The sequence below is a fragment of the Pelodiscus sinensis genome, chromosome 1, assembly GCF_049634645.1.
Source record: "Pelodiscus sinensis isolate JC-2024 chromosome 1, ASM4963464v1, whole genome shotgun sequence".
NCBI lineage: Eukaryota > Metazoa > Chordata > Testudines > Trionychidae > Pelodiscus > Pelodiscus sinensis.
The window spans coordinates 55222870-55247597 of NC_134711.1; the positions used below are offsets into that span (position 1 = coordinate 55222870).

Consider the following 24728-nt stretch of genomic DNA (forward strand, 5'->3'; position numbering starts at 1 on the left):
GTAAGTATTATGTGTAGTTGGTCTCCTACAGCAGCACAGTCCTCATTTTTTGCGAGCACTGTTACTCTGCTTCTGAGAACCAGATAGATACTGTGTTTGTGGCTGGAGATGAAGTATTGCACCCTTGTTCTGGGAGAGGAGGTCTGGGCAAGGAGATCATAGAGACAGTTGATAAAGACATGGAAACCATGTCTGTCAAGGCCACGCTGGGGCTATTAAAATTACATGGGCCCCATCTGTCTGTATCTTCTGGAGAACTTTGGGGATGAGAGGGATAGGAGGGAAGGCATATAACAGGTAAGTATTCCATGGGAAGAACACTGCGTCTCCCAAGGAGTTGTGCCCTATTCCCGCTTTCAAACAATATTGGAGGCATTTGGAATTTTGGCTGGTTGCAAAGAGATCTATTTGTGGTTGACTCCAGCATGGGAATAGATCATGGGTGATCTCACTGTGCAGTTTCTATTCGTGCTCTGTGTGAAAGTGCTGGTTGAGGGTATCGGCCATGGTATTCTTGTCCCTCAGTATGTTGTACCAAATAAAACCAAGCAGGATCTTATGAGGGGGATAAGGCAAAAAGCCACATTTATTGTAAAGATAATAATAAAAATAAAGAAAAGATAGAAGCAAACAACGTTGTTTAAATACTTATTCCTATCACTACTTAACCCTTATACACTTGTGTATATATATATATATATATATATAACCATTCATTCATACATCCATTCATTCAAGTTCTGTGTATAGTTACCAGCCTGGAAGTTGCTTGTGACAGAATACTGGCCAGGTACTCTGTACACAAGTGATGGTAGTGGGGAGCGAAGTCCTGATCAGATGCGCATCTGAAGCTCCTGGTAGGCTGGCAGCAGAACCTAGGACTCTGATTCCATAGTTTTTTAGTCCAGTTCTTATAGGAATTTCTTCCTATGCCAGTCTATGGAAATTGCTGTATCATGCTGATGTCTCCAGGGTGGCTGCCAGGTGCTCATCAGTGATCTCATCGGGTGGACCTCCAGTTTCTCCACTTGACACCTTTTGGTTGCACTGGCACCTGACGCCTTCTTCAGCCCTTTGTTGCTGTATTCTCAGGCTGGCACCTCTCAGAGCCATTCATTCATCATCCAAGCACTCTCTCATACATTCATACAGTATTTTGTATAATAATAAAAGTTGTAGTTACAGAAAGTTTCTGGGTGGTATTGCTTAAAACATTCTCTGAGTGCTGAATAAAGTTACAAAGTTTTAAAGAGAACAGGCGTGAATTATGTAACAATGCCCTTAGTTAATTACAGGGCTTGGCTCCCATAGCAGAGTTAGTGGCTTGACAATGCATCCTTACAATGTATCTCTGCAATGTCAATTTCAAGCAGCCCCTTGCACAAGCTTGAGCATGCCCTGGAGCACAGAGAGGGGGGGAGGCTGTTTCTGGCTACATAGGATTATATTCTTAACAGTTCTAAGTTACATGAGCTAATACATTATATTCTAAAGGGGCAATAATAATCATAAATCTAAACATTTAACAATCTTAACAATTAATAATAATAATAAGAAGAAGAATTAATAATAAATCTAAACACTAAGTTGTGGGGAACAAATTATGGGGAGTCACTTCCATTTGGAGGAATCATTTTCAATACATTAATATGTTATCCCTACAAGTAGGTATGCCGCCATGACGGTTATGTTATGGCAGATACACCAATTCCAAAGCCGAATTGCCTCTGCACATAGAAAAGGAGATCTGGCACCCCCTTGGCAGTTGATGTAAAATATCATGGTCATATTGTCAGTGAGGATATGCACTGAAGATCCCTGAATATGTGAAAGTAAGTACTTGCACGCGTTGTGAGCTGCTCGAAGCTGTGGAGCTTGGACTCATCTTTGGACCACTTGCTTTGCATATATCAATGTTGGAAGTGTGCACCCAAATCTAGAAGTGAGGCATCTGTAGTGATTTATTTGGATGGCTGATCTTGGTGGAATGGCACCCCACTGCAGAGGTTCTGTACCTGGGTCCACCATTGTAACGAGGTAAGGACTTTTAGAGGAGGTGAAACGTGCCTGTGGACATGGTAGTTAGTTGGTGTATACACTGAGGAAATCCAGTGTTGGAAACATGGAAAGCACAGTCTGGCATGTGGGACAACCTATGTGGCGGCTGCCATATGCCCCATGAGTTTGAGGCAGGTAAGAATAGGAATGGTTGGGCTGGTGGTTATAATAGTGACCAGGCTTTTAATATATTGTCAAAATGTTGATTGGGGAGACAGGCACGTACTGTTTTGGAATTTATGCAAGCCCCTGTGAACTTTAGGGATTGTGTGGGGTGTAGAGTGGACTTTTGGTTGTTGATAATGACACCTAGAGACTGAAGGAAGGCCTTTGTGAATAAAATCATGTCCCTTGTGGTCTATTGGAAGAGACCTTGGACAAAACGATTGTCCAAATAAGGAAAGATTGTGATGCCTTTTCTTCGGAGATGCACTACTGCAACTGCCAGGGTCTTGGAGAAGACTCGGGGGCAGAGAAGAGTCCGAATGCAAGGACTCAGTATTGAAAATAGTGAAATGCTATAGTGAAGCATAGAAAACATCTGTGCGTGGGATGTATCATGATATGGAAGTATGCACCTTGTAGGTCCAGGGCTGCAAACCAGTCCTCCCTGTTCACTGTGGGAATAATATGGTGAGCGTAATCATTTTGAAACGCTGCTTGCAGAGGTATTTGTTTAGTTGACGAAAGTCTAAGATAGGTCTCCAACCCCGTTCTCTTTTCAGTGAGAGAGTAGTTTGAGTAAAAACCTCTCCCTTCATATTGTTTGGGGACCCGTTCTACAGCTCCTATGTTGAGAAGGTGTTGAACTATTTGGCGGAGCAAGATTTCATGAGAAAGGTCCCTGAAGAGGGAGGGAGAGGGTGGAGAGGTTGGTGGGATTGTATGAAAGGGATAGAATACCCTTGGCTGATGATTTCTAAAACCCACTGATCTGTGGTGATTGCTGCCCACTGATTGTAAAAAGGACACAAGTGGTGGTGAAAGATGTTGGACTTGCCTGGCAGTGGTGTGGAGGGGAGGTTGGGCAGACCCTCGATCAGATTCTCAAACCTGCTGTCTAGAGGTCTGAATCATGGAAGAGCGTGTGTTTGGGGCTCTTCTTTGTTGGTTTTATGGTCAGAAGCAGTTTTGGTCAAATGATCAATACTGCTGCTGCCTGCCAAAGATTGCATCGTTATGTTTTTGGTAGGGAGTGTAGCACTTCCTTCGGCGGGGGGAGAGGAGGGGAGTATACATTCCCAATATGCATAAGGTGGTGCGTGAGTCTTTGCTAGAATGCAAGGCTTTGTCAGTCCTTGCAATAAACAATTTGGCCTTATCGAATCATAGGTCTTCTACCTTGGCCTGGAGGTCCTTAGGAACTCCTGCTGCTTGTAGCCAGGATGAATGTCTCATTACTATGGATATTGCCACTGTGTCTACAGCACTGAGGGCCATCTGTAGCTTTAACAGTTTATGGTGTTTTTCCTGCACCTCTGATAATACAACCTCCTGACTGACGGCCACCCTTTTGAATCACTCTTGAAATTGTTTTAGGTCATCACTAGGTGATGGACTACATGGGATAACTGCTTCATCAGGTACAGAAGATGAGTTATCATTTGGTGGCATGTCTGATTGTTGGATGGGTGGATCATCCTCGATCTGCCCTTCCTCGAGATCCGTGCCCACCAATGCAGAGTGTAATGGACCAGCGTGTATAGATGGCAATGATCTCTGTTTTGGTGTAGGAAGGGCAGTGGAGCTGTGTCGTGGTGCCCAATAGCGATATGGGGACCATTGGCTATTATGCTGGGAATAGTCCTGCCAGTCGTGGTGCCACAGTGGATATTGATAATGCTGTTGCCCATATGCCCTGTATGATGCATGCGCTGTGTCTGGGGATGAGTGTTGTGAGGAGAACACACTCCTTGTATCCCCCTGAGTTGTGATAGAGTAGGTGAGCTTGTGAGGAGAGAGAGAGCCTCTCATTGATAATGGGGAGTGAGAATGGTGCCGTGCTGAGGACTTGGCCGGAGATCTGGTTCTCATTCTCCTGTCATTTATGTTTTGTGCAGTGCGGAATGGTGGTGGCGTGATGATTTATGACTCAGTGTCAAGTTTGCTGGTGCCAGCAATGGCGGCATCGGTGCAGTTGAGACCCCGGGAAATCTGGGGTTAATTTGAAGCGTGGAAAGGCAGTTGGAGTTAGCCCTGTTATTTCTGAGCGCCGGCAGTGAAAGCTGCGCCAGGGACTCACACCGCGCTGGAGATATCGCTGGTGCCGGTGGCATCACAGGTGCCAGTAGTGCCTCTGTTGATTCGGGGCCCTTAGTACCCTTTTTGATGGTTGGGGAGCTGGTTTCACAGCTTGTTTAGAGTGAGCTTTTGAGCCTGTTAGTGAAAAGGCTCAAGATTTTCCAATGCCGGAGGTGCCAGGCTCATCTCCCTTACTCATTCGTGAGGGGAGGGAGCGGTCTGGTGAGGGCTTTGTTTTTGAATGCGCTTTCTGTGGTGAAGGGCTTTCAGAGGTTCCCCTGAGGGGATGTCGCACCAAGCCCATATTGCCCCCTTTATACGTATAGGGGGTTAGTGCTTTATCAATGAACAACATGCATATTCTGAGCTCTCTATCCCTGCAAGCTCTTGCTTTCAGGCTGCAATAATGGATGCATTTCTGTGAAACATGCATCTCTCCCAAACAGCATATGAATTTGCCGTAGCCATCAGAGGCTAGCATAGAGTCCCGGCATTTTTTCAATCTTCTGCACATTAGGAGAGCCCGGCATCTCTCCCTGTGGCAGACTATGCCACTTACAGTTGTAAACTATTAGTTATGAGTAAAACTGCCTGTTCTGTCAAGGGGGGGTTGCAGTCTATAGATTGCTGTGGCTTGTTGCTGTGCAGCAGTAAACTGTTATTCTGACTAAACTATAAACAAGCTAAAGGAAAAAAATGGGTTGGGATTTCTTTCTTTCTTTTCTTTTTTTTATTTTAACTGTTTCACAGGAAAGAACTAACAGGTAAGTCTATACTATCTATCTAAAAACATCTTTTTTTTCAATAGTGCGCTGAGGAGAGAGTTGAAAATCCAAGGGCAGGGAAGAAGGAGCTGAGGGGAGTCAGGCTGTGCATGCTAACTTCAAAGACAGAAACACCGCACGCTGATCACACATGCGCAGCCTGACTGGACACTGCTCTAAAAGTCTCTGATTTGTGGTGCTGGGACAAACCTGACACCAACAGTGGAGCCCCTATGGGGACATCACTCGAAGAAGAACTAAAGTTCAACATTTCACTTTAATTGTGCAAAAATGTGGATTTTTATATCTTTATGAGAATATTTTGGGAGTTTTATCACAAAAATGAAGATCCCTTTTATTAGTGAAAGATATGGCAGAGCTAAGAAAGTGAGGGCAACATTGTATTGACTTTAATGAACTACTTTAAAAATTAACTTATGGATTCCCAAGGAGGCACAAGCAAAATGCAGGACAAGGAGGCACAAGTATTCAAGTTCTTGCAACAAAGTATCACGTGTATCTATGCCACAGCCAACCCTTCCAAGGTTAAGTCAGAGAGCCACAGCTAAACTGACGGACTCAGAAGATATGTGAATTTGTATTAAAAATGTGGACTTCTTAGGGTGGGAAGAGGCAGCATGGATTAGCGTGGGGGGGGGGGGATTTCATATATTTACATTAACAAAATCAATTTATCTTTTGCTTAAATTAATTAAGTTAATCTAAAATAGGGTCTTGCACTTATTTAGCTAAATCAGTTTTAAAGAAATGTTGTTAAATCAGTACAACTGTTATAATATACTATTTATACTATAGACCAATATTCCATGCTCACATATAGTTCTCTCTTCACAGAGAAAAGTCATCTTCTTATGAGAAGAATGTGTGAATGATAGCTAAATAGATAATGCATGAAAGGCATTTCACTATTTTTCTTTTTTTCAAATCTCTACAGCTCACTATCTTTTCAACCTTTCTTGAGAGAAGAAAGGAATCTCATTTTCTCATCCTGTTGTACCAAATAAAAGCAAGCAGGATCTTATGAGGGGGATAAGGCAAAAAGCCACATTTATTGTAAAGATAATAATAAAAATAAAGAAAATATAGAAGCAAACAATGTTAACTACTTATTCCTAACACTACTTAACCCTTATACACTTATATATATATATATATATATATAAACCATTCATTCATACATCCATTCATTCAAGTTCTGTGTATAGTTACCAGCCTGGAAGTTGCTTGTGACAGGATACTGGCCAGGTACTCTGTACACAAGTGATGGTAGTGGGGAGCGAAGTCCTGATCAGATGCGCATCTGAAGCTCCTGGTAGGCTGGCAGCAGAACCTTGGACTCTGATTCCATAGTTTTTTAGTCCAGTTCTTATAGGAATTTCTTCCTATGCCAGTCTATGGAAATTGCTGTATCATGCTGATGTCTCCAGGGTGGCTGCCAGGTGCTCATCAGTGATCTCATCGGGTGGACCTCCAGTTTCTCCACTTGACACCTTTTGGTTGCACTGGCACCTGACGCCTTCTTCAGCCCTTTGTTGCTGTATTCTCAGGCTGGCACCTCTTAGAACCATTCACTCATCATCCAAGCACTCTCTCTCTCTTACATACATTCCTTAATGTTTCCCATACAATGTTTTTGTATAATAATAACTTTACATATATCAGAGTTGTATTTCTGGTAATAATAACTTTACATATATCAGAGTTGTAGTTACAAAACGTTTCTGGATGGTATTGCTTAAAACATTCTCTGAGTGCTGAGTAAAGTTACAATGTTTTAAAGAGAACAGGCGTCAATTAAGTAACAATGCCCTTAGTCAATTACAGGGCTTGGCTCCCATAGCAGAGTTAGTGGCTTGACAATGCATTGTTACAATGTATCTTTGCAATGTCAATTTCAAGCAGCCCCTTGCACAAGCTTGCGCATGCCCTGGAGCACAGAGGGGGGGGGGGGGGGGGCTGTTTCTGGCTACATAGGATTATATTCTTAACAGTTAGGATTATATTTTTAACAGTTCTAAGTTACATGACCTAATATATTATATTCTAAAGGGACAATAATAATAATAAATCTAAACATTTAACAATCTTAACAAATAATAATAAGAAGAAGAAGAAGAAGAAGAAGAATTAATAATAAATCTAAACACTAAGTTGTGGGGAACAAATTATGGGGAGTCACTTCCATTTGGAGGAATCATTTTCAATACATTAATATGTTATCCCTACATACTCCCCCTTTTGACACTACGATATCTGGTATACTCGTAGTGTCACTTTGTATTTAATCTGTTTAAGAGAAGGTATCGTGAGACAACATGTGTTTGATTGTAATGTAACAAATGTTCTTTTTTTTTATCCAGGTTAGGTGACTTGCCCAGAGCGAGAGAAAATAGCGATTTTATCCAGGGCAGCTTGGGCAACAGTTTGAAACCCAATTAACAGTGCATGAATGTATGTGCTCTTATTCCACATAGTGTAGGCATTTTTGCATTTAGCCCTGAAAACAAAATTGGTGGTGTGCCTCAGTTTCCCTTTTTACATCACACACCAATTTTGGAATTCCCTTTTCTCAGGTGAGAAGCTCCAACACTAATTACAAGTATGAACAGTAAAATACCAGTGTTACAAGGCTTTTGAACATACAATGTGCTCTTGGGTACATTTCTTAACCATTTCCAGGGTTTTGGTATAAAATCCTGCACATTGAACATTGTTACATTTTTAGTAACTGCAGTACAGTGGTTATGAAAGTTAGCATAAGTAGCAGGAACAAATCCATCCCAAGTGTACACTGACAATTTTGGGTTTTTAGGTTGAAAAATCTGCAGCCTTCCTTGGCCACATAGGTCTTGCCCCATTGCCCTGTGGTTTCACATGCAAAACTCCCTCTTCCAAAGACAAAAGGCCTGGCTGGGTGTGCCTCCCCTGGGAACACTCCTGTCCCAAACACACTGACTTCCCAGCAAGCTGGTTATACCCAGTCACTTGGTTGCCAGACTGCTTAAATTCCCTGGCTGATTTTGCCTCATCTGAAACAACCCTCAGTTCCTCTGAGATTTCTCCACAGCCATCCACACTGGGTTTCTCTAAATGCAGTTAAAATGTTTAATGCTTATTGAACCTTTCCTGCCTACTGCAGATTATCTTTAACACAGTATACTAGCTAGTTAGACAGACAGACATGAGACAAACACAAAACATAAAACAATCTTTGTTGCAACAATACATCCATGGTGTTGTAGGGTATTTAGCTGGTACCATCTTGTCTTGATTTTCTGAAAGACAAAACAAGAACATACTTCTACCCCTTTGGGGGTGGCATTATTATTTACATACTTTCTCTTTTTATTTTACAAATATGCTTTCATGTTTCTTTGCTTACAATTACTCCTATAGTTAAATATTTTTGTTTTGTAGCGAAACAGGTTTCAATGGTTTTTACCCCTTCTTGTGGGTGAATTACCCCACTGTGTAATTATTAAATTTAGGAGGTGTACTTTAGTTTTTCTCTTATACAGCAGACTAAGTTAGTAAGTTTCTGCTGTGTTAGGGTTATGAATAGAGAGTAGCCAAGAAGCATTATTACTATAATGCTGGGAGGGTTTTAAGTGTGAGATGTGTTTCCAATGATTATTTTAACATTTTAAAGGTTTTTCTTTTTTTTTTTTTTAAAGAAAATCATGTACATATTACAGGGTTACTTATGAACAGTAGCATCAAATAACAAGTAGCCCTGTGGATCTTACCAATAGGTGTTTAAGTATCCTGTGATAGCATGCCTTTTATTTAGACAACTTAGCTTTGAGACCAGTGTGTTTAAAACCATCTTGAAATTTTTTCATATGCAGACCCCTTTTTGTTCTGGTCTCAGGTAGTTTGCTAATCAAACTATTTATTTACCTGCAAAAATTGTGTGTGTGTGTGTGTGTGTGTGTGTGTGTGTGCTGCCAGCTAGGGCATTTGCACCACAGACACTTTCTGGCTTGCTTTTAGATTAAAAGCTGTTTGTAGCTTTGTTTTAAAAAGGGACACAATAACTTTTGCCAGAGATTTACAGTTTTGAGTTTTTACTTTAAGTCCTGCTCTCTCTTACAGCAACCTGAAAAGGAAATTACAACCTGTTGTGGCTCCTGGAGCCTTCACAGGATTTTGATTTGTTTGCAGTTTTTACCTCCTTTTACAATATACATTGCATGTTACAAGAAAATGTGCATTCTTTGTTTATAATGTTATTTAGACATATTAATTTTTGCATTGGGTGTAACTATTTCTTTTATGCTCGCTGAGTTTTCCTATACTTTTATTAAACCACTTGGTATGAAATGGCTTTACTGAAAACAAAACAAACCAATTTGTTTTAAGCATACAAAACAGTTTACTAACCTACAAAACAGGAGTTCTGGATTTTAAAAACTTCACCTACTATTTACACTATATTTACACACAGATACATGCATATATTCTCTGAATATTTTTAACACTATTTTTACATACCTGTACAAAGATTACATTCACTTTTATTTATTTGGGGGTAGTTAAGTTCCCAATAGTACCCTCTTGAAGTTCTTTAGTTAAATTTGCCTGGATTATTTACAGACACTCTTTTGGAAAGGGGCCCCTTTTTCCTTCAGAATGGCTGCAAAGAAACCAAGAATTCTTTTCCTATAACATTTTAGCATTTTCACAACTGCTCAATTTCCTCCAGACTCTGTAGAGTTAACTTTTCTGTGTTTTTTTCTTTCTTTCTTAAAACACTTTCTTATTTCTTAAAATGAAAACTGGCCTTGCTTCAGATATTACTTCTTGTAAGCATTGTTTTAAGAATTTAGATTTACAGTACCTGTACTTACTGCTTTTTTTTAGTTCTACCACAAGGCCTTCAATTTATATTTTGCCTGCCTGCTTGTTTGGGCCTGATCCTGTTTTTCTTGCTGAATGGCCCTTTTCCATGGACACAGGCTTTGTCCCATTACCAGTTTAGCAAGGAGGGTGGCCTTGTTCACTAAACCCCACACCTCCTGGTTCTTTTCCTTAAGCATATCCCTGAAAACTTTGAGAGTGCTACTTTAACTCTCAGTACCCATCCTTAAGGGAATCTAACTGTGTCTGGGTACTGAGGGACAGACATTTCCACCTTTTTGCTTTTGCAGCAGAGGCTTTTACATTTTGCAGTTTTATATTTTAATTTTTATAATTAGTTAATTTGAGGAACACCTTATTACAGGTTTTATAGGAGCCAAACTGAATCTGTGTTTTCTTTTCCCTTTTTCTTTTGGGTTTAGCTTTTTCTGCAGAGAGAGATTTTTTTTCTTCTTTGCAGGTAGGTAAGTGGAGGTAACTGTTATTACATGCCTCCCATAATAGCCAAATTGCTGCTGCATCTTCCTTGGCAGCATTAGAAGGTTTGTACATGAGGATATACTGTGCCAATCTATCCTCTAGGTCCAAAATATTACAAACATCTTCAAGGGCTTGTCCAGTCCAAGGACTGTGCCCATATCTCTGAAGGATTTGTTTAAAGGGTGTTATTTCTTTATGAAATGTGAGGTTAGAGCTCCTTCAAACTCTATTTCTCCCTCTGAGACTGCTTTCCCTGGACTTTTTTTAAACATCTTTAATACTTGTGTAGTTTCCTTTATCACCCCTGAACCCTTGCAGCGAGTGACACAGCCTAGACTATCAATTAATAATCGTAGCTTCTTTTTACAGCCTAAATTATTTTAATAATTGTAGCTTCTAGTTACACAGCCTAGATTATTCCAATGAATAATCGTAGCTTCTATTTACAGCCTAAATTATTTTAATAATTGTAGCTTCTAGTTATACAGCCTAGATTATTTCAATAGTCGTAGCTTCTATTTACAGCCTAAATTATTTCAATAATTGTAGCTTCTAGTTACACAGCCTAGATTATTCCAATGAATAATCGTAGCTTCAAGTTACACAGCCTAGATTATTTCAATGAATAATCGTAGCTTCTATTTACAGCCTAAATTATTTCAATAATTGTAGCTTCTAGTTACACAGCCTAGATTATTTCAATAAATAACCATAGCTTCTCTTTATTATGAGCTCTTTTGTGAAGCCTCTACCCTCTAGAGGTCAGCAGGCTTTGGTTAACCAAAAAAAAAAAAAAAGAGAGAAAAAGAAAAAAAACAGAACTGCTCTCTGTAGAGTCAGCTGTGTGCACACCAATGTCCACAATACCTGGGGCTCTTTACCAATATTCCCCCTTTCGCATTCTCCACCAAAATGTTGTACCAAATAAAAGCAAGCAGGATCTTATGAGGGGGATAAGGCAAAAAGCCACATTTATTGTAAAGATAATAATAAAAATAAAGAAAATATAGAAGCAAACAACGTTAACTACTTATTCCTAACACTACTTAACCCTTATACACTTATATATATATATATATATAAACCATTCATTCATACATCCATTCATTCAAGTTCTGTGTATAGTTACCAGCCTGGAAGTTGCTTGTGACAGGATACTGGCCAGGTACTCTGTACACAAGTGATGGTAGTGGGGAGCGAAGTCCTGATCAGATGCGCATCTGAAGCTCCTGGTAGGCTGGCAGCAGAACCTTGGACTCTGATTCCATAGTTTTTTAGTCCAGTTCTTATAGGAATTTCTTCCTATGCCAGTCTATGGAAATTGCTGTATCATGCTGATGTCTCCAGGGTGGCTGCCAGGTGCTCATCAGTGATCTCATCGGGTGGACCTCCAGTTTCTCCACTTGACACCTTTTGGTTGCACTGGCACCTGACGCCTTCTTCAGCCCTTTGTTGCTGTATTCTCAGGCTGGCACCTCTTAGAACCATTCACTCATCATCCAAGCACTCTCTCTCTCTTACATACATTCCTTAATGTTTCCCATACAATGTTTTTGTATAATAATAACTTTACATATATCAGAGTTGTATTTCTGGTAATAATAACTTTACATATATCAGAGTTGTAGTTACAAAACGTTTCTGGATGGTATTGCTTAAAACATTCTCTGAGTGCTGAGTAAAGTTACAATGTTTTAAAGAGAACAGGCGTCAATTAAGTAACAATGCCCTTAGTCAATTACAGGGCTTGGCTCCCATAGCAGAGTTAGTGGCTTGACAATGCATTGTTACAATGTATCTTTGCAATGTCAATTTCAAGCAGCCCCTTGCACAAGCTTGCGCATGCCCTGGAGCACAGAGGGGGGGGGGGGGGGGCTGTTTCTGGCTACATAGGATTATATTCTTAACAGTTAGGATTATATTTTTAACAGTTCTAAGTTACATGACCTAATATATTATATTCTAAAGGGACAATAATAATAATAAATCTAAACATTTAACAATCTTAACAAATAATAATAATAATAATAATAATAAGAAGAAGAATTAATAATAAATCTAAACACTAAGTTGTGGGGAACAAATTATGGGGAGTCACTTCCATTTGGAGGAATCATTTTCAATACATTAATATGTTATCCCTACAATCCCCCACTTAAAGATTTGTCCAGTTAACAAAGAGAGTAGCGTTTAGCTAAAGCTGGAAGGAAAAGGTTTTTTAGGAAAAGCCAAGGCTCTTACCAGCATGGGAAAGCAATTGTTGTTTTTTTCTTTCTATTTGCCTCCAGAAAGAAGCTGAACTTGATTTCAGCAATATTCTGATAACTGGTTTTCATTAGCCCTCAGCCAACACAACAGTGGCTAATTTACTTAAGTGACAGGTTCAGTAATCATAGGTCAGCAGAAACAGAGGTAACTTGGGTGTCCTGCTGTACAAAAAGTCTCCTGTAGAAGCTTCTCTGATTCTGTCATGTAGCGCTTCACAGGGAATAAAATACCAGTGAACATGTTAAGAATTATATAGGGTCCGATTCTCTACTGTTATTCCAGATTTTTTTTTCTGGTAAACTGTAATAAAACTAGTGCTACATCATGGAGCCTGGGCTCTGGAATCCAAAGGTACAAGAAGATGAGAAGCTATAATCTACAATTATTTGTAATGTTTCTCATTTAGCTAATGTTTTTATTGTGCTTACCCTGGATTGTTATTTTCAAAACTATCCATGGTTCTTGCCTGGTGATGTATTCAACCTGAAAAAAACATAGAATTATGAATATTCATGAGCAAGAGACAATGCAAGCATTGTTGATGTTGGTGATAAATAGACTGGAGGACATTTTACCTTCTGGATGAGAGCGGTATCAGTTCTCAGAGGGGTAGCCCTGTTAGTCTGTATCTGCAAAAAATGAGAAGTCCTGTGGCAACTTAAAGACAACATATTTATTTGGGCATAAGCTTTCATGGATAAAAAAACTCTGCATCTGACAAAGTCGTTTTTATCCACAAAAGCTTATGCCCAAACAAATCTGTTAGTCTTTAAGGTGCCACAGGATTCCTCATTGTTTTATTAATATCAGAGGTTACCAGAAAAATGTAAATGTAAAAGTCCACAAAAGGACATAGGTGCCTAACTTTCAACTTTGAACATGTAAATCCAAGATTTGGGCATCACTGAGATCCTCAAAACCCCTACTCAGATGCTGCTCAATTCTGTAGGAACAGTATTCCCTGTAAGCTGTGCACTTATGTGGCTGCTTAGGAGAGATTCCTATGCTGCCCAGCTGATTAACAGAGCTCCCACAGCTATTTGTGGTGCACATTCGCACATGCCTCAATGCACAGAAAAAAAACCCACTGCACATGGAAGGAAAAGATGAGTGAGAACATTGCTTGGCACCTTTTTGCTGTAAAAGTTCCCTAGAAATGCAACTAACACTTCACTCTAGGGCTATGTCTACACTGGTGGGTTTTTGCGCAGGAATATCTTGTGCAAGACCTCTTGCACAAGAAAACGTCTATACTGGCCAGAACCGCACTATAAGAACGCTGAGCTCTTGCGCAAGAAAGCGTCCACACTGGCGGGAAGCCCTTGTGCAAGAATGTCTCTCCGGAAGCATATCGGCCATGTCAAGAGGTCACCAGCAGGGTCTGTGGACATGCACCAGACCCCCACTGGGAAACGTACGTAAAGGGACTCCTGGACGGCCGTTTCCCTGTGGCTGCATGCTCACACACCCTTTTGAGGGAACGAGAGCCAGAACAGCACCTGTCACCTCTGTTCCTGGCAAATGCCCCTGGGCACCCTCGCTGCCACCATCACAGCCATGGAGCAGGAGGAGGACCCCAGCCAGCAACATCTACTCCTCACGGCCATTACAGAGGCTGTGGAGCTCCTCCACCAGGTAGCCACATTGCTCCAGCAGGAGCTGGAGACTGGGCAGCAGGTACAGGACCTCGCCATGGCTGCAGCTGGGTTCGGGTCCCCGCACCTCACCACTGACGGGTGCCTCTGGAGCTAAGACACCAGTGGGGACTGGTGGGGGCACCTGGTGCTGGGACAATGGGGAGACTAGCAATGGATGCAGAACTTTTGGATGCGCAGGGGGACATTCCATGAGCTCTGCACCTGGCTCACCCCTGCGCTCCAGAAGCAGGACACCCGCCTGCGCCCCGCCATCCCTGTGGAGAAGAGGGTTGTGATTGGACTCTGGAAACTGGCCACCCCAGACAGCTACCGCTCTGTAGCAAACCAGTTCAGGGTGGGCAGGTCCACCGTCGGTGCGGTCGTCCGGTAGGTAAGGCCCTCCGTGGACCATGGGCTCATCCTGGGAGAGGAAAAGGGCCAGACCGGAGGAAGCCCCGCACACAGAGTGTCACGCTGTCCCTCCTGCACACAGCACCGCTGATGGGGGAGGGAGAGATCCCGGGGGGCAGAGGACCCTGGCCTGCGTGGGGGGAGGGGCCATTAAAGGGAGGGTGAGCACACTCCATGGGCCCATGTAAGCACTGTGTCTCATTCCATGCATCCCTCTGCAGGTCGTCAACGCCATCAATGACGTGCTGCTCCAGAAGGTGATACGCCCCCGGGACATGGACACCACCATTACTGGATTCGCCAGCCTTGGGTTCCCGAACTGTGGGGGAGCTGTAGACAGGACCCACATCCCCATCTGGGCACCAGAGCACCAAGCGGCCCGGTTCATAAACCGGAAGGGCTACTGCTCCATGGTGCTTCAGGCGCTAGTGGACCACCAGGGCCGGTTTCAGGACATTTATGTGGGGTGGTCCAGGTGGGCCCACGACATTCACATCTTCAGGCACTCAGGCCTGTGCCTCAGGCTGGAGGTGGGCACCTACTTCCCCCAGCGGGAATTCACCATTGGGGATATCAGGATGCCAGTGTGCATCTTGGGGGATGCGGCCTACCCCGATGGCCTGGCTGATGCGGCCATACACCGGCCACCTGGACCACAGCCAGGCCACCTTCAACAGCCACCTGGACCGGGCCCGCAATCCCATCGAGTGCGCCTTTGGCCATCTGAAGGCACAGTTTAGGTGCCTCCTGACCCGCCTGGACATGGGGGAGCACCACATCTCGGAGGTCAACTTGGCATGTTGCGTGCTCCACAATATTATTGAGGCGAGGGGGGAGGCCTTCTTCCCAGGGTGGATGGTAGATGAGGGCCAGGCCTACCAGCAGTCCCACATGGCCGCCACCCAGCAGACCAACCACCACGGGGTTCGGGTCTGGGAAGCCATCCGGGTGAGGCTGGACCAGGCTCCACAATAGGCCACTCCTACACCTCTGACCGCAGTTTGGGTGCTTGCGTGCCCCCCATCACACTTTTAAGAAACTTCCATCACTCCTGCACCAAGCTGTTGACTGGCCAGGCTCTCCCCAGCCACCCACACCCCCTGGCTGTGATGCTCTGGTGATGCAGCCCAAGGTGAGTTCTCCGGCTTGTGCTAGATCAGGCCTAATTCCACTGGAGTCAATGGGGGGACTGGTTTCCAAGTGGGGAGGCAGAGGGAAAATCTGGCCCCTGCCCATTGACAAGGGGCCTGTGCGCGCCGATTCCTACCGCGCAACAAGCCAGTTCTCTTACCCGCTGACCCTCGCGCTTCCACAGGCGCCTAGTTCCCGTCGGGGGACTGACGCTGGCGCCTCGGGGCAGCGCGTGGAAGGGCTGCTGCGTGCCCGGGCGCCAGGCCCCTCCGCGCCATGTGCTAATCCCCGCTGCCGGCAGGGCAAGTCCGCAGGAACCCAGCAATGACGAACAGCGGCCGCCCCGCCCGCACCCGCGCGGCCTTGGCTCCCCCTGGGTGCCCATCTCCACGCGCGGCGCCCATATATAGGGGAGCCAGGCACCCACCGCAACCCGGCCCGTCGCTGCCGCCTGCACCATGGGCGCCGCGCGCCAAGGTAAGTAGCCGCCCCTACGCCCGCCTGGCCTGCAGAGCAGCGCGCCGGGCTGGCTCCATCCGTGCGCTCTCCCCGCTCTTTGCAGGGTCCGCCTGGCTGTGCGCCCTGCTCTGCCTGCTGGGGAAGCCGCCCGGAGCCGCTGTCGTGGCGATTTGTGGCCGGCAGGGAGACTCCAGCTGCCGCTTCTTGTCCGTGTCCGAGCTTTTCGACCGGGTGATCCAGCACTCGGACAGGATCCACAGCCTGTCCACGGCTCTCTACTCGGACCTGGTGAGCGCCCTGTCCCGCCGCCCCGGCCTCCCGAAGGTCGGCGCTGCTGCCCCCGGCACGCCGCGATCTCTGGCCTCGGGGCGGGTTTACCAACCCCTTCGGCGTCCTCTCTCCTCCCGTCGCTTTCCAACCTGGGCTGGGTGGCGGTCGGTCCGTTGCCTGCTGCTGTCTCCGTTCTGGGCCGCTGATCGCTACGGGAGCTGCAGGAGTTTCTTCGCACTGGCACATGCAGACCTTGGCTCGGCGTCCTTTGCACACCCAGGGCCCCCACGTGGGGGGAGGGCACATTGCGGCCCAGGCTGCAAAGTAGTGTGTGTGTGGCGGGGCGGGGGGAGGGGGTGCAAGTTTGTACGGGGCCCGAAAACTAAGCTTGGGCTCTGAACCACGTGAGCCATGGTAGCCGCGCGGGCTAGCTGCAGTGCAGAGCAAGTTATCCCGCGCTGTGTGTCCGTGGGGAGGAGGGGACGGGTGGTAAAAGGGAATATGCAAGGTGTCAAAATAGCGATTGCAAGCCTCCACGTTACAAACTACAGTTCTAAAATATCTGCTGTGTTGGATTCTCCCTCTCCCCCCGCCTCCTTTTTAGGAAAAAAGCTTTCTACCTAATGGCAATGAGTTGGGGAAATCGACAGGCAAATGCCACACCGCCAGGATGCTCACGCCTAATGGCAAGGAGTATGCCCAAAAAATACCGGTAAGATCTCATTAGCTTGCATTGGGCTAATAGGCGTGGCACTGATGTCAGATAAGGTCGCTATTTGTACGGGGATGGGGAAACTAAAGCCTGGCTTGTCAAACTCTGCTGTGCCTTCTTCAAGCTACTGGAGGGGAGGGGGAGGACAGTTGTCACTGAAGAGACAGGCACTATCCTGCAAAGTTGGGTATCCTCCACTCTCATGGGCTTCAAAGGAAGTTGAAAACCCTCAGCACCTGCTGGTAGGGAGTTCTACCTGGCTAATAAGCAAACTTTCAGCATAGTCCCAGCCAAGGGGATTTTGTATCTTTGGAATATTATAGATGATGATTCCTCTCTAAAGTTCTTGCATCCTACATATTTTCAGAGTGTAAACTGATGATTTTGAGTTCTCAGAATGAATCACAATTTCCTTCTACATTGTAAGAAATAATATTTGTGGGGTTCAATATGATAAATTCACCTTTTTATAAAAAAAGGCACTGAACTATTTTAAGATCAAACATCGCAAAGGACAGAAAGCGATACATTTTCCCTTTAATTTACTCCGGCACAATGAAAGAAATCTAGGAAGTAGGTGTGAACTATCCAAATTTCATTAATCAGTACTACTGTAAAACTTAGAAAGCAATTACGAGAAAACCAAAACAGTTTATCACAGTTGTAAAGCTATAATTATGTGCTCAAGAGGGAAGAGAAGCAAACAGTTTTAAATAGAGAAAAATTATAGTGAGGAACAGAAATCAAGCAAGGAAACTGTAGGTAATCAATGCTAAAAAATAATATTTTTAAAATAGTGATAAAAAGCAGACTTTGAAAAACCAAGGGCACAGACAGATGTAAAAATATTATAAAAGGGGGGTGGATAAAAAGAAAAATGGGGAGGAGAAAAAGCAATCAACAAAAGTAATTTAGCAATATTTCCTCTTTGGTTTTGATAGTTATGCTTTTTCTATGACTTTCCTCTCTGCAAGTAAATACAGTTTGGCTTAGAATACATAAAGCTGAAAAGAAAGGATAACTTTTGTAAAAGCAACTAAGGGACTTGAGAACTTAAGTGCCATTTTCAAAAGCAGTTTAGGTATTTAGGAGCTTAAATCTCATGGAAAGTCAGAGGCTTAGGCTCCTAAGTCCCAGATCGAGAGCTGTTTAGATGCCTAAGCACAGAACCAGTGTCATTCTCATGCTCTCTGGACCACTGACTATTTAATTATTTATCTACAGTGGTAATGTAACTGAGTCAAAGAAAGAGAGAAAGACTTGTAGTCTAGAGATGAGGGCACTCACAGAAGATGGAAGACCCCAAATTTAGTTTCCCCCATTCCAATCACTCTTTCATTAGTTAGCCACAGTGGAAGAACTTGAGACTGAGCCCATCAAACTATTCCATACTTCAATGGCTATGGTGCTGAGAAGTGGAAGCCTCCCACTTACAGCTCTTCTCTCACTTGGGTAGAGGGGGGGAACTGAAGTGTTATCTCCCTCATCCCAAAGGAATGTTCCAACCATTCAGCTAAAACAGTAAGAACAGTAGGAACCAGCAACTGCTCGTTCCAGCTGTTTTGTGTGGAACAATACAGGTGCCTAACTCATTCCCACAAACTACTTAGAGGCTGTGTCTACATTGGCACCCCTTTCGGAAAAGGGATGCTAATGTAGCACATTGGAATAGGCAAATCCGCGGGGGATTTAAATATCCCCCGCGGCATTTGCATTAACATGGCTGCCGCTTTTTTTCGGCTTGGGGAAAAGCCGGAGAAAAGCGCCAGTCTAGACGTTATTCTCCGGAAAATAAAGCCTTTTCCGGAGGATTTCTTATTCCTACTTGAACATGTAGGAATAAGAAATCCTCCGGAAAAGGCTTTATTTTCCGGAGAATAACATCTAGACTGGCGCTTTTCTCCGGCTTTTCCCCAAGCCGGAAAAAAGCGGCAGCCATGTTAATGCAAATGCCGCGGGGGATATTTAAATCCCCCGCGGATTTGCCTATTCCAACGTGCTACATTAGCATCCCTTTTCCGAAAGGGGTGCCAATGTAGACACAGCCAAAGTGTGTCTACACAACACCAAATTCCAAAATAATGTGCTATTTCGAGATATCCCTTAACCCTCGTGGAATGAATTTACCAGCATGCAAAAATAGCACACCCATTATTTTGAAAAATAGTTTGAAATAACAGGTGGCTTGTGACAATGCAGGGTAGCTATTTCGGGATATCTTTGGTATCCTAAAATAGCCGAGCAGTTAAACGTACCCATAGACATCTAGGCTCCTTGATTCCAGGAGAGGGGTTTTCCTTTGTAATTGCTAAGCACAGATAGGCACCTTCCTTCTGAAGAGGGGCTAGATTCATTCCACACCGCTCCCATTAGACTCTCTATTGGCTAACTATTGTGGTCTATGTTATATCTCAAGAGAGAAACAACTGTAGCTATACCTCTCTAGTGCTCATTGTAGCTTGAACTATGGTGTTGACTTGAAGTGGTTTCCATTACTTACGTGGTTTACAATTTGATTAAATAGCTCTCAGCACTCCCACTATAGAAGTTGTTTCAGTACCCTTCCATTGTTGACCCTGCCTATGCCAATGGAGTGGTTCTCCCTTTGATGAAGGCAATCTGCCTCCCCAAGAGGCAGTAGCTAAGCTGATGGAAGAATTCTTCCATTGGCCTGGTGCTGTCTACACATCTTCCAGGGTTTGATTTAGTGGGTCTAGAATAGACCAGCTAGATCTAACTCAAAGGCTATGGCTACACTGTAGCCTTCTTCCAGAAGAGTTTATGCAAATGAAGCATGGTGTGGAATATTGCTGTGCTTCATTTGCATAATTAATGAGCAGCCACTTTTGCGCAAAAAGGAGCTGAGTAGATGGTCCCTTTTTGCGCAAAAACCTCCTCTTGCACAAGAGCTGTCCTTCCTCATTTTTTCAGGAAGAACGGCTCTTGTGCAAGAGAGGGTTTTTGCGCAAAGAGGAGCCATCTACACAGCTCCTTTTTGTGCAAAAGCGACTGCTAATTAATTATGCAAATGAAGCACGGCGATATTCCACGCTGCACTTCATTTGCATAAGCTTTTCCAGAAGAAAGCTACAGTGTAGCCGTAGCCAAAGAGTGCCCCAGTTGGCACTCCTGCTCCTCAGGAGAAGTAAGGAAAGTTGATGGGACTAACTTAGGCATTTTACTTTGACATTCCCATGCAATGGAGGCCTGAGTGATGTAGCTGATGTAAGTTCCCAGGGTAGAGCAGCCCTATTTATTGTGTAGGGAGTTAGGCATATAACTCAGGCTTTGTGGATCTTAGTGTTGCTCCTGTGATTTTTCTAGGCACCTAAAAGATAAGAGCAGCAATGCTTGGCATTGCAATGCCTAAGTCCTTTTGTGGATCTGGGCCTTACGCACTTCTGAACATTTTACCTCAACACTTTTTCCATTTAACAACTCAGCAGTTCAACATTTAATTTCAATTTAGCGCTCTTTAAGAACGTTCCACTATGCTGCGTCATTTTAAGACATTACAGAATGAGATTCTAAGCAATTTGGAAGACAGTTGCATGTGTAAAGTCATTCTGTTTTTTTATCATACAAAAGTACAACTAAAGAAGCCCATGAAACTGTTATTTTCTAAACACAGGAAACTTAGTTAATAATGGTATACATGGAGATTTTAAGTATACCCAAATTTGTAAGTGTCATTACTGGATAAGTATACTGTACCCAGTGAGAACATTACTGTTCAGGTGCTTTGATGCATGCTAATAGGAAAAGTCTTCTGTATTATGTCTTTAAGAGAGAAGAACTAACTCACTTGATACTGAGACTTTTGCAAGCCTGGAAGGAACCCCTTTCCCATTTTGACCAGTATATTGGTCATCATCAAGAATTATCTAGTGACAGCCTGAGCAAAGCAAAGCAAATCAGCAATATGGTACATGAACTGAAGACTGGAATGGAGAAAGTAACAGAGAAGGCAAGATTTTCAACCAATTTTTTTCTAGTATCTGTTATACTGAGATACCAAACGAACCTGGAGCCAAATTCTGCTGTTACAAAAAAACTACACAGGTGCCCAAGCTAGGGGAAGAGTTCCAGTTCATGGACATTTAGCAGAGCGAGGCTTCTCCCTGCAAACTTGACAGAGGGGTCTATCTCTTAAAAAAGGGGCAGGGCTTAGAATGTCAGCATCTCCCATTGGCTAACTTGGGCGTCTCCCTGCCTAGCATGCTGGCTTTTTTGGATCTCATTCTTAGATGGATTTCTCTCCCCATTCATTGAATAGGGTGCCTAACTTAGCTTTGTGGATCACAGAGTTGTTCTTGTGATTTGGTAGGCCCTAAAAGTTAGGCATTACAACACTGAGGCTACGTCTAGACTGGCATGATTTTCCGCAAATGCTTTTAACGGAAAAGTTTTCCGTTAAAAGCATTTGTGGAAAAGAGTGTCTAGATTGGCACGGACGCTTTTCCACAAAAAGTGCTTTTGTGGAAAAGCGTCTGTGCCAATCTAGACGTGCTTTTGCACAAAAAAAGCCCCGATCGCCATTTTTGCGATCGGGACTTTTTTGCACAAAACAAATCTGAGCTATCTACACTGGCCCTTTTGTGCAAAAGCTTTGCGCAAAAGGACTTTTGCCCGAACAGGAGCAGCATCGTATTTCCACAAGAAGCACTGATTTCTTACATGAGATCGTCAGTGTTCTTGCAGAAATTCAAGCGGCCAATGTAGACAGCTGGCAAGTTTTTCCACAAAAGCAGGTGCTTTTGCGGAAAAACTTGCCAGTCTAGACACAGCCCATGTGTCGCAACACCTAAGCCTCTTTCTGGCTTCCACCCTTCTATGCTTATATATCCATTTTAAAGCTCTGCTAGAAGCCTAGGCATTTTACTAGATTAAGCTTGTTAACTAAGGCTACAAGTCTGAAGAAAACGGATTGTCTGTCCTGTCTTGAGATGGGGCAGCCATATTGAAGAAGGGATTTTACTTACTCCATGTTCAAGGGGTGTTATGTTCTTGATAGCATTGCCAAAGTTCTGCTTCCACAGGTGGAATTTCTTAAAATTCTATGAGACTACTTCAGGCTAGTAAGAATCTTGTGTAGGCCCTGGTAGCAGTAACTGTGATACTAGACTTTCTCTAGAGCACTTTGCACATATATTTTCAGTACTTGCATTAAAAACCCTAGAGGTGAGCAGTCTACATTAGCTAATGATTTCATTAGTGAGTGTTTTATATAAACCCTGATCTTGTTAGCTTCAACACTAGCATTTGGATTCTATGAACCTTTATATCAATTGACAGGTTACATTCATACATATTCTGTTTTCAATACAGATGCAGTCAATGGGAATCATTAGCAATTCATTGAATGGAATGGGATCATCAGAAGCAGCTGGTTTATCCATTAGTAATGAAGCAAATGTGATGAGTGACTATGAGTTTATTCATTGCTTCAGGAGAGACTCTAATAAAGTACAAAGCTACTTAAAAATTCTTAAATGTAGGATTTTGCCAGGAAATAGTTGTTGAGTTTTAATTGCTGACGGAGGATTTTCAGAATTAATGTTACATATTGCCTGCAAAGATGGAACAAAATAATTTATAAAGGTTTTATGACATTTATAGCAATAGTTAAACAACAAAGAAAATTAGTTTTAAATAGCTTAGCCAATTATTTAGTTTACATTGTTAACCTACCTAGTTGAAATATTAAATAAGGGATCATCTGTATCTGTGTATTTCACACACCAGGTAGAGTGGGTTTCAGTGGCAGTGCATAAATCAGTTTCTGTATTTACTATATGTCAAACTGCAGTTTAAATAGTTTACACAGTTACAGGTGTCCATGTTGTCACTGAAGCTAAACATCAATAAATTATGTATGTTTTGTACCAAGACTCAGCTAGATTTTAAATAAAGTATATTTTTACAATAAAAGTAGATTCACCATGTGAAAAAGTACTTATGCTTAAGAGTAAGCAATGTATGGTGTCAATGGCCCTAGTAGCCTATGAACGCGTGTCGGTTGGTGAACCTTCCCATGATGGATGGGGGCACGCCACCCCAAGTTATTCTAGCCCTGTTTTTGGTGGTCACGAGGCCCAATCCTTGGTGATGAGGCTTACTGCCATTGTCCGGGGAGGTAGCAGTCTATAGGGCTTTAATGACTTTCCTGGGTTGCCTGCTTTCCTGCCCACGGGCCTCCCCCTGGCAGCTGTCACGTACGGGGCCGACTCCTGCTTCGTTCCCCAGCCTACCACGGCGGAGCAGCCAGAGGCTTGTGTCAAATAGTCTGTCGTTGCTAGTCCCAGCCTTTAGCCTAGCTCTGCATGCGTCTCTGTTGGCGGAGGTGGGATAGAAGAGCCCGGGGGGGGACCCTAGTCTTTCAGGGTGTTCGATGGAACCAGTTCTGGTGCTATCCCCGGCAACTGCCAGCTCCCCTCTGCCCTGGGCCGTTTCCTACCCCACTATAGGCTCTGCCATCTGCTCTACCCTCGACCGTGGCTTCTATGCCGCACCTCCTCCTCCCATCCATTGTCGCTGAGACAAGATAGGATCCTTGTCTGTGAGGCTCCCATGTCATGACTGGCTTCAGTGGCCCCCAGGTCCCTGGCTCTGAGCACTTGCCTTCTGCTACAGGGGGGATTGGTGGCGGTCCTGCAGCTTGCCTGCCTGCCCCGAGCTGGTGTTCTCCGTTGGCCCTGAGAAGCTTAGTGCTCCCTCAGGGCTGCCGCTGTGTGGGATGTCTCTCCCCTGTCGCCCTCACCTCTGCTTCTCCCCACATGCCCTTCTGGCCTTGTTCTGTCTCTAGGCCTCCCGGTAGGTCTGGCTCCCTTCCACCCAGCCCCACTCCCCCAGATGCTGGGCACTCCTCTGTCTCTCCCTTTCTCCTCCTCTCACCTTCCCCCGTCCCCTCCTGGGATGCTACTCCCTTGCTCCGCAGCCAGACGCCCGTTGCTTCCAGGTTCCCGCCAGCCTCCCCCACCAAGCGCATTGGTGCTGCTTTTAAGCATCCCGCCAGCCGCTCAAGCATGTGCCGCAGGGTTTCGGCCCACCATGGTGCTCACCCCCGAGTGCTGTGGCTGGCTATGAAGGGGGCGGGGTGAGGGCACCCCATCACATATGGTATTACTGACTGTTTCATAAGGATACCTGACTACCCTTTTTCCCCATCATACGTCTCTCTTCCTTTCCTAAATTGCTGCAAGCTTTTACAAATATTGATGTAGTTTCAAGAGCCTCTAAGAGCAAGTGTCTGATACCCTGATGTTGAGAAGCACATTATTCCATTAATAGTCCCACTAGGAGCTTTTATGAGAAAAAAACACTATGGCACATGAGTAAGGTTCTAATTAATGGTTCAGTCTCAGTGCCAAGTTTGGATGGTGGATAGGGGTGTGTTTCCTGCACACATAGCCAGAG

The 24728-nt window shown here is 44.1% G+C and overlaps 1 protein-coding gene across 2 annotated transcripts; it reads left to right on the plus strand.

Moving 5' to 3' along the window:
- Positions 1 to 15907: 15907 nt before the first annotated feature.
- Positions 15908 to 23213, plus strand: LOC102456053 (prolactin-like). 2 transcript variants are annotated; one of them, XM_014575217.3, is made up of 5 exons: positions 16196 to 16348; positions 16434 to 16618; positions 17205 to 17312; positions 21100 to 21279; positions 22641 to 23213. In XM_014575217.3, the coding sequence occupies exons 1-5, from the start codon at positions 16330 to 16332 to the stop codon at positions 22833 to 22835; spliced, it is 687 nt and encodes a 228-aa protein (XP_014430703.1). In that variant the 5' UTR covers positions 16196 to 16329; the 3' UTR covers positions 22836 to 23213. The 2 variants fall into 2 exon arrangements, with proteins under 2 accessions (XP_075786487.1, XP_014430703.1); XM_075930372.1 differs by having other exon boundaries at positions 15908 to 16618.
- Positions 23214 to 24728: the final 1515 nt, after the last annotated feature.

Excerpts from the sequence above, each read along its gene's own strand:
- LOC102456053 (XM_075930372.1), top strand. The coding sequence starts at position 16,196 with ATGACGAACAGCGGCCGCCCCGCCCGCACCCGCGCGGCCTTGGCTCCC. Across the intron at positions 17,313-21,099 it reads AGTATGCCCAAAAAATACCG|AGAGAAGAACTAACTCACTT; the intron begins GTAAGATCTCAT and ends TATGTCTTTAAG. Across the intron at positions 21,280-22,640 it reads TGGAGAAAGTAACAGAGAAG|ATGCAGTCAATGGGAATCAT; the intron begins GCAAGATTTTCA and ends TTTTCAATACAG.